Below are 10,382 nucleotides of genomic sequence, written 5' to 3'. Positions count from 1 at the left end.
GTTTTGGATAGAAAAACAGGTGAGAGAATTTATTGTAGAACCTGGCCCGCTGTGCAAAGAAAAAATATACATTAATTAATTTAGTCTCTTTCAACCTCTGGCTCTGCCACCCCGGTGTGTAGCCCCCAAATGGGAGCCCAGAAGGGAATGTGACCCTCAGGCTGAAAAAGGTTCCCCAACCTTGCACTCTCTCTCTGTAAAATACCTGTATTTTGGCATAGAGGCTGCAGGGCATTCTTTCTGGCTTCTGCTTTTTATATTGAGCACAAAAGACATGTTCACACAACCACCTTATTTACAAAGCAGTTTTACATTTTATTATATTCCATTGTAGAACTTTACATGGTACCGTATTCAAGTTCATTCTTTTCAGTACAAGGTGATTTGATAAATGCCTTTTGGTGTATTCCATAGATTTTAAGAATGCAACAACAACAACAACAAAAGATACAAGAAGGAAAGCATATCATAGAGGCACTTTCACAGTCTCTGAATTAAGCAAGTACCCTTTTTGAAAGCCAGTTGATTCTGCTTAAACAAAGAAAAATATTGAGACCATTTTGTTCACGTGTCTGGAGGTTAACATCTTTCAGGCAACAGTCCCAAGTATTCCTGAGAAAGATCTGTAGAATGTCAAGAGTCACTCCCAAGTTTCTTTTTAAACGTCGAACGTAGATCTAAGTGAGCCATAGCCATTGCCTGAAGTTCCACTTATTGCACAGAACACATGTAAGGTGTTGTGCATCCATGAGGACTGAATGGTATCTTCTTGGTACATCTAAAAAAACCCCAAAGCTGAGTTAGCAAATTAAGCAAAAACCTTATCTGTTCCTAACAGCAACCAAAATTGTTTCAACAACACAAAAGGAAATGTAGAATGGTGTTACCCAACCTGGTCTTCAAAGCTGTTATTGCAAAGGCAGCATTAAAAGAAAACAAAAGAGAATAGGAAAGAGAAGTTATTTAGCAATGATGTCTACTATGCTCTCAAAATAACCCCAGAGCTAGAAGGGGTTCAGAAGATCATCTGATCAAATACTTGTAAGATTAAGATGTTATTAATTGTCCTGAAAGCTTCCAACAAAGAAAATCCCATAAGTGCTCTAAATAGCTTGTTCCACTTCTAGTTCTCAAAATTAGAGGGAGTTTCCTAATAATTAGGTTTGGGTTCTTGCGGAATTCTACCTTAGAATTGTACAGGGTCACACCTAAAGGGTCAATGGAGCATTCCAGAACCAAGAAATTGCTCTGGAAGTGGTAAAAACCACTTTCTTTTATTTAGTAACAAAGGAATTCCCTTCTACTGAGTCAGACCATTGATTCATTAGCTCAGAAGTGTCTGCATTGCATGCAAGTGGCTCTCCAGGGTTTCAGACAGGAGTCTCTTCCTGTTTCAGCAGGAGACACCGGAGGCTGAACCAAGAACTTTCTGCTTGCATTGTTTCCAATGAGGTTCTGTGTAGGAAGACGCCCCACCACCAAATTGGATCATGCTCAGTGCCTTTATTCTTCACAAGTTTCAAAGATTCATGGCAGGCTAGATCATCTCTGGGAGCCATTTTGGAATGCCTTATCCAAGCGTGGCACTTGGACTCCTGGTTAAAAGCATAGAGGTCTGCAGGGCAGATCAAAGCAAACACAAACCCAGTACTGACACCCACACTCAGCCCCCTGAAATATTTCCCTGTCAGACTGCTGAGTTTGGCATCCATGCATGGGCATAGCCACAGGTAGGAATGGCATGGAAACAGAAAATGTCTACTCGTGTCTACAAAGTCACTAATTCCTTTTCTGTCTGTCAGGAGTAGCTATGTATAAGATAGTTCATAGCCCCAGGGGCGCATAAACTGTGGCCCTCCAGATGTTGCTGAAATAAAACTCCCACCATTTCTGACCATTAGCCATGTGGGCTGATGGGAGTTTGGAGTTTAACAACATCTGAAAGACCACATGTTCCCCACCCAGTCTTAACCAAGCACCTCCTGTCTTACTAGTGTTCAAGATGGTGTAGGGGAGGTAGAGGGAGACCACCTCCTCCTGGCCAATTTTTGCTAACTATTGGCCTCAAAAAAAAAAAAGTCATTTAAGGGGGTCTCTCTGCCCCCCTGTAGGGCAAGCACTGTGTGTCCCTACTAACCCTTACAACTAGCAGAGGAAGAGAAGTGAAATTTTGGTCTTTTAGAATAACAGATACATGAAGAACAGAAGTTAGAAGGAACCTTCTAATATTAACAACCTGATGGAAGAGAAGAAAAGGCAAATAAAATATATCCTTTTTTATTTAAATTATCTTCCCCCTCTGTAATGGGTGTAACAAATTATTCACATCTTGAATTAACTAATTAAAAACTGGGATACCTTTTTTAAAGTGGGGCATATCCAGCTATTTGCTGTTTTCAGGTGGAAATGAATAATACGTGGCAAATTCTAATCACACAGTTATAGTAGATTGAGAGGTCTTGCAGACTTTCTGCAATAAGGAAAGTGGGGAGCAGGGGAAATGCACTGGACATAAATGTCATCTAACTTCTCTGCAAACACAGAATGAATGCTCAATAAATAATCAACGTTGTCTGATCTCCTTTCAAACAAATCAGGACAAATGCTTAATTAACAGGTCAACTGGGATAAGTGGAGCTTACTCTTTAAGTTACCTGGGTGTTAATATTGTGAGCCATTAACTTTCCTGTTCAACACACTTCCATTAATCAAAAATACCAGAAAGATTCTTTAGTGCTCTGGTTCATGTCAAGATTTGGTGTAGTTGTGGAAAAGAACAGTCCGGCATTTCTTTACAGAGTACAGAAGCAGTGCAACCAGAGATTAAGGAAGCTAGACTTTCTGGTAGAGAGTTATATTTCCACTGGAGATGCTACCAGTGCTGCTGTTGTTGTGATATTTATCATTTCTTTATGGTTCTCCCTCATCTTTCCTCAAAGGACAGAGCAAAGTACATGGCTCCCCCTCTGCCCAGTTTTGGCCTCACAGCAACCCTGCATGGTGGGCTGGGCTGGAAGATTATGACTGGCCCAAGCTCACCCTGTGAGCTTTGTGGCCAAATAAGAGATCTGACCCTGGCTCTCCCTCGTCCTAGTCCAACATGCTCACCCATCTCCCTCCATCCTGGTGCCTTTCAAATGCTTTGAACTGCAACTCTAATCATCATAATCCCTGACTGTGGGCCATGCTGGCTGGGGCAGATGGGCATTGTAGTCTAAAGCATCAGGAGGACTCCAGGTTGGGGAAAGCTGCTCTATCTGCCGCACTCCTGCTGGCTTCTGGTGACAATGTTCCAGATATGCTGAGACGTGTTGTACAAAAGAACACCAGTCCAAAGTTCAGAGCAGTAAAAGAGCAACCGGCCCCACACCACACCAGCAGTGGTGAGGGCAAATGGTGGACTCCCTGCTTTTCTTCAGAATGCCACATCTTTCAAGTTGAGACACAGTGTGGTCACCCATCTGCTGGGCTTGATTGCCAAATCAAGGAACCTGTCCAAAACGGTGCAAGACTTGTACCCCAGACCTAGTCATTGTGTTTTTTCCAGTAGGTGACCTCTTGAGGGGTTTTCCCCACCCTACTAGTAATTTTTAAAACCAAGTATAGTTTTAAGAAACTTCGGGGTAACTAACAGCCACCCAACTGACTGAATTTTTAAAGCCCCAAATCTTTATTTCTGGTAAGTCCTTGTGTGGCTTTTTCTATAACCCTGTCTTGGAGTCACAGCCTGCTCCAAGAATGTGCAGCCCCACTTCCTGTTTTGCAAGTGTGGTTCAAGAGTTCTCCTAAATGACAACAGATGCTCAAATCTGGGCTTTGCAGGATTTGGGTTTTTTGCTTTAAATCGAAGTAAGACCTGAGTAGGGTTTGGGAAATACCTGAGTGGATGATTTGTATTAAGGGAACAGAACGAGAGAGGCTTATAGGGTATAAATGAGAAGACTGTGGCCTTCAGAGATGGTGGGTCTTTCAACTCTCATGAACCCTACAATATCTGGAGGGACACCAACTCCCCATCAACTCTAGGAGGGTAGGCGATCTTCCATGCTGAATGTTACACAGTCTGTGAATGCTGGAAGCAAGAAAATCCAGCACTTTTGGTTTGGAGCTTGAAGCAGACACTGCTCACACGATTTCCAAATTTTTCAAATCCAGGAGGAGGAATAGAAATATATTTGCTTTTTTAAAGTTCATTTGGGATCTTGCGTTGGATCTGTACAGGGGATATGCCCTGTACAGCACCCATCACAACCACCTTCATTTTTAAGACTTAAAACTGCAATTGGCTATTTGCCCAAATGCTGTTAGCTTTTTCAGTTTCTCTAATGTTGTTCCTTAGTGTTCAAAAGAACTCTGTGGATCTTTGAAGCTTCTTGAGCATCCTCTTTAAGTATGTAACTGCTAGGATAGGCTGCATCAGATCATCTGCAGTTTCCCCCACCCACCAAACACCCAAGACAGGCAAACTATGAGAAGCTTTTTTGAATAACAATCTGGAGTGCATCAAAAATGACAGCCTGTTCCAAACTGACTCCTAATGACCCCATTACTTGAGAGATCTTTCTTAGAAGTTTGTTTTCCCTATTTGAATATTAACGGAATGCAGAAGCCATTCCGTCATCCACATGCAAATAAAACAGCAGAAAACTGGGAGGGAATTGTGGGTGCGTTATCACAGTGTGTCTCTGGGGATATGTTCAACATCTAAACACTTTCAGTACTGAGAAGCCAATTTGCATTGTTTTAATTTTGTTTATAATGTGCCCTAGAGGCTATGTACAGAAGGGCAGGGTTATAGATTCCCAGGCAGGCAGGCAGGCAGGCCGGCCCTCTTCAGGGATTTCAGGGGAGGGGGGAGGGGAGAAAGTGAAAGCTGACTGTCAGTCAAGCAGGCCAGAAGAAAGGCCAGGGCCCCAAATTGACAGTGGCTGGTGTTCACGTGCCAAACATGTGCCCCAGTTCTGCACTCCTGTCCAGCCTCCAGCTATTTATTGAATGTGGGTGCCCGTTTTTCATTTTGTTTTGCTGTTATTCCTATCATGGTTTGCTTTCTCTGAAGAACTCTCAGCTTTCAAACAGCAGAGGAACCAAGCATGTCAGATCCAAAGTTGAGCCAAAATTCAGCAAGGAGGTACAGTATGTGCGCAGTTGTCCTAAAATCACCCTCTGAGCATACCTTTTTCTCATTGTCATTTTGCATTCCACTTGGCTGGTGATGTCTGTAGAGAGTGAAACTGGAGAGGCCAAAGTCAGGGGGGAGACATTTCAGCCCAGCCCTAACAACTGCCTCAACAGGACATGTTGGAGGTCACATCATCATAACCTTCAGTCACTGTTTGTGTGCACTGTTTTATTCTAACTGCAGGTTCTAGATTACCACATTGCAGAGTGCGGATGGTGATGATGATTGCTGTGCTGCTGTGATCCTGAAAGGATATCCAATTTACACAAGCACACCCCATTAAAAAATCGGCCTAGTGTTGGCATCAGCACCGGCCAGCTGTCAGGAACATCACACTTTGCCAGGGTCCATGGCTTAGGACTCTCCTGTGGTTTCTTTTCTTTTCAAAGGCCTGGTCCTGCACTATGAGCAGTGCCAGGTAGCTGGATCAAGCTGTCATTTTAAGTTTCCCACAACGCTGATGTGGCATCAACATTCTAGGGGATTATGGTAATTTAAAATGATGGCTAGAGCCATCTGCTGGACTCCTGCCCGCTAACCAGGGCCCACTGACATAAGGAGGGGCAGCAACAGAGATTAGGGTGCCCAGGACCCGCTCAAACCTGGTATTGACTTTTGCTACACAATGACAATCCAAGGAACCTTTGACCCTTTCCCTAGATCAAGCTTAATAAACTTATGTAAATGGCATTTGCTCACATTCTCGCTCCTCTTTTTTCTCCCTCTGTTGTTTCCCAACTGTATATTTCATATATTAATTTTGTGGAACAGGGACTTGTTAATGTTGCCAAGGTGCCCAGGAGACTAATAGTATAAGTATAAGGATTTTTGTTAATCATCAGCGTAATAATCATCATAATAATGAAAATCAATAGCCACATATCTTGATGCCTTGGCTGGGAGAGGCTCTGTGTACATTTACTTTCAGAGCAGCCCGCCTGGACTCTCTACCTGTTCGTGGATGATGTCTGAAAGCTCTTTCACCATGTTCCTGAAGTTGGACTTCAGCTCTTCATGGTATTCTGCCTGGTCCTCCTTGATTAGGCGCTCATTGAGCTCAAGGGCAATTCCACAGGCCTGAATAAACTTCCTGTTGAGAGAAAACAGAATTTATGGGACCCCGGCTGACTCATGTAGGCAGTGAAGCTGCAAAACAAATAGGCGTGTGCATTGACTTTGGCACTTGCGATACTGAGACGGCCTAGTGCACAGGTGACTGATGAAGACCTGGATTCTGGCAGCTAACAACCTTTTCTAGTACTGTATCTTTGTCTAGGCAAAGGAATATGGGTCATATTCTTAAAACATTTATATCCTGTCTTTTGTAATGCCCCACAAGGAGACATCTAATGCTAAAATAAAATAGCATACATGATAAACCTGGCACCATTGTTGTCAGTCTTTAAGTGGGTAGGATTTGCCCTTATTATTTTATTAAAATATTTATATATTGCTATTTATATAAAAAAAGTGGTTTGCCACAATTATAATATAAAACCACACAATAAAAACCATGTAAAAAGTTAAAATCAGTAATCAGCTCTTAATATGGTTTTGGATGAGCATTTTATGTATTTTGTATTGTCCACTGCTTAATTTTTTCTATTTTTAAATTGCTACTATTTATTGTATTTTATTTTGTTAGGTGGCTTTGAGACTTTTTCTTTCATATAGAGCGACTTACAAATGTAACTATTATTATTATTAAATTATAATGATAATAATTCTGAGTTGTGTGACTGAAATGTCTCACCACTTTTAATTCAGGGAGAAAGACTGCTTCCTCACAGCTCTCAGGAAAACTGCTTTGGAGTCCATTATGTAAATCTAGCCCAGGGGTCGGCAAACTAAGGCCAGCGGGCTGGATGAGGCCCACTAGGCTCGTAAATCTAGCCCGCGGACCCTGCCGCCCACTCAGTCAGTGCCCGGACTGAGCTAAAGCGGCGCAGCGCAGCATTTCCTTGAAAAGAAGCCACAGACGCCTCACCACCTGGGGACTGACTTCCGTGATGATGGCACGTCTTGGGATTGGCTATAGGAAGCTCCTGCAGTCAATCCGAAGCCACAGACGCCTCTGGGCAGGTGGCGACGCTGGCAAGGCTTCTGACTGGCAATCCGAAGCCTCGCTGACTGTGCGAGGACAGAGAGGCCGGCAGGCGGGCGGCGTTGTGAGAGGTGCGTTGCGGGGCTTCAGCTGGAGCTTGTCGCGCCTGGCGCCCAGCTTGTCGCTGCTGCTGGTGGCGCACTCGGCAGCCGCACTGGGGCAGCTGGAGGGTGAGTTGTGCTCCACCTGCCCGGCACTCTGCATGTGTGGCCTGCCTGCCAACCTGGCCTTGGACAACGGGCCACAGTGTGTGGTGCACGCCGCCTGGGAGCTCTGCAGGGATGGGCTGATGGATTGGCTGCTTCTCGTCAGCAACGCTGGTGAGCGGGCAGTGCTGAGATGCGCTCCTGGGCGTGTGCAGAGTGTGTTCCTCCTCCAGGTCCAGTGGCAGCTGTGGGACTGGCTTGCAAGGTATTTATATTTTTCAAAATATAGTCCAGCCCCCCACAAGGTCTGAGGAACAGTGGACCGACCCCCCTGATGAAAATGTTTGCTGACCCCAGATCTAGCCTCTTATACTGTAGCCTGTTATACTGTTCAAAGTCAGTCTCTCCAAACCTGGTGCGCTCCGGATGTTGTTGTTTTTTTTACTATGGATGCATTGGCTGGGGCTGATGGGGATTATACTCCAAAACATATGGAGGGCACCAGGTTGACAAATAAGCAGTGAAATGAGCATTGATATGCAGGGCAATGTGTCTCAATGGTGCTGACATTTGGACAAATTCCACATCCTGAGAATCTTTGCATTGTTGTTATATTTTACAAAACTAATTACACATTCCATAATGTGTAAAGATTAGCCTCGGATCCTAGGAAGCCCAGGAGGTTAAGGGGATGTTCCGGGGGGGTGGTGGGGTGGATTTGGAACACCACTTTCCTCTACACCCTTCTCCACACAAAAAAATAGAAGAGAAAAGTACATGTTCCTGCATTTGATTTGGTTCTGTTTTGTGTGTGCAGAGTACAGAAGGCCTTGGCGTGTTGGGATTATGCCCACTTCCCCGCAGCGTAGTGGGAAGGACTCTGTCCCCTGCAGTTTCATAGAAAGTCTGTTAGGTGGGCACCCAAAGTATCATTTGAAGGCACAGGGGACAGTCACCTCACTCCAACTATGTGGGTCTGGACAGTGCTTGGATGGGAGTGTGCTTGAGATCCCTCCTACACACTGCCTTGGGTCCCATCGCAGATGAGAAATAAACATAATAGATTAAAATAAAACATAAGTACCTGAACATTTCTTTCAGTTCATTCACCTTCTTGCTGGGATATTTGCTGGAGTGCTTGTCATCTAGGAAAGCCCGTGCATAGGCTAGTGGACCAGCATTGACCTAAGGAAAGTTAAAACACAGAATTAAATTCCTACAGATTTCAGACAAAAATCAGAAATTTCAGAGAAAAAGCAGAGAAGATTCTAGGAGGACCCCTTCTGTGTCGAAAAGTTCTTCTGGTCCAGCCTTCCTTCCTCACACAGTGGCCAGCAACAGCCGTTTCCTCCTTCTGTCACTGTTATTCAGAGGTTCCATTTTGCCATCACCACTAATAAATAAAGCCCCCCTCCTCTTCCTCCATATCTGTCTACTTCCCCTTTTAAAGTAATCTAAGAGAGGTCATCAACACATCTTCTAACACTGCTTTCCATAAATTATTACACATTGTGTAAACAAGTACCGTCTTTTATCTATCCTCCTCCATCTGTCAATCAGAATACTTAAGAATTCCAGTGATGATTGTGGGAGGGTATGAGAGAAATGCCCTCCACCCCATGCATGTTAAAAGCATGGAATGCTTCACAAATTGATTCCCAAACTTTCATGGCCTCTTGTTCTGATTCACATATGCCAAGTACAATCACTCATGATTGTATCCTTGGTGCCTGGGCACTGAATGTGGAAACTGATTCCATCCAGAAAAGCATTTGTACTTACTGTAAGGCAATGAAAGGTAACATGGAAGTTCTATCCATGCTACTAGATCTGCAACAGGTTATTCACCCACAGAAGGGAACATCATCCCTGGATGCTATTATGTCCAGTTCTGTGCACCACAATTTAAGAAGGATATTGACAAGCTGGAATGTGTGCAGAGGAGGGCAACAAAGATGATCAAGGGTCAGGAAACCAAGACTTATGGAGAATGATTGAGGGAGCTGGGTCTATTTAGCCTGGAAAAGAGAAGACTAAGAGGAGATATGAGAGCCATCTTCAGTGATCTCAAGGGCTGTCCTATGCAAGATGGAGCAAGCTTTTCTCCTGCTCCAGAAAGTGGGACTTGAACCAATGGCTTCAAGTTACAAGAAAGGAGATTCTGGTTAAACATCAGAAAGAACTTTCTGACAATAAGAGCTGCTTGGCACTGGAACAGACTCCCTTGTGGACTCTCCTTCCTTGGAGGTTTTTCAGCAGAGGTTAGATGGCCATCTGTCATGGATGCTTTGGTTGAGATTCTTGCACTGCAGGGGGTTGACCTTGATGATTCTTGGGGGCTGTGCCTGTATCAACCGGCCATTGGTGCCTGGCACCTAGGGATGTTGGAAGGCAGAAAAGGGAGCAGAAATTGCCAATGTTTGCTCATATGTTGCATGTCTGGGACAGAAATTAATCTAGTGAATATGATTAGTATTCACTGCTGTTGTTGCTTTTAGCTCGGAAATGATATGCAATTGATTATATTACCAATGCTCTTTGCCTTGCTTCTCCTTTGCATTCAAATGAACGGGGTAGAGTACACAATTTCCCTGCAGCAGACGGCAAGATTGTAGTTTTGGGTGGAAAATGAATTGCAGTGGAACGGAAAAAGGGCTGCATATGACAAATCCAGGGTGGAATGGAAAACAATGCATCCCAGCTAGCAGCTGAATACATGAACTGGCATCATCAAAAAGTAATTTGGGAACACGCACTTGTGTGAAGGCACCCCCAGCAGAGGAAGACAAGAAATGCAAGAATTCCAAACTACAGAGACTCAAGTCTGGATGGGAGTAAGGAGATCACAGAGCCTAACCCTCTTGCTCTGAGGCATGGACACCCGCTTATTGTCAGCCCCTCTCTTAGATCAAGTGATGAAAACCAGACCAGTTTGACAGATGAAAATAAG

General features: G+C 44.1%; 1 protein-coding gene across 6 annotated transcripts in view; it reads right to left on the bottom strand.

Annotated features, from left to right (window-relative positions):
- Window positions 1-291: 291 nt before the first annotated feature.
- Window positions 292-10,382, bottom strand: part of DOCK11 (dedicator of cytokinesis 11) — a 159,183-nt gene continuing 149,092 nt past the window's right edge. For 4 of the 6 annotated variants that reach the window (XM_053374524.1, XM_053374523.1, XM_053374525.1 and 1 more), the window contains 3 exons: window positions 8,517-8,617; window positions 6,134-6,272; window positions 292-778 (listed from right to left, as the gene is read on the bottom strand). In XM_053374524.1, the coding sequence (XP_053230499.1) occupies window positions 659-778; window positions 6,134-6,272; window positions 8,517-8,617 (360 nt within the window). In that variant the 3' untranslated portion in view covers window positions 292-658. Of the gene's footprint in view, window positions 779-887; window positions 906-6,133; window positions 6,273-8,516; window positions 8,618-10,382 lie in introns of all 6 variants that reach the window. The other 2 variants (XM_053374527.1, XM_053374528.1) reach the window with 2 other exon arrangements.

The sequence above is a fragment of the Podarcis raffonei genome, chromosome Z (genome assembly GCF_027172205.1).
Source record: "Podarcis raffonei isolate rPodRaf1 chromosome Z, rPodRaf1.pri, whole genome shotgun sequence".
Classification (NCBI taxonomy): Eukaryota; Metazoa; Chordata; class Lepidosauria; order Squamata; family Lacertidae; genus Podarcis; species Podarcis raffonei.
Note: the sequence above shows the minus strand (reverse complement) of the source record. Positions and strands in the feature narration are given on the sequence as shown.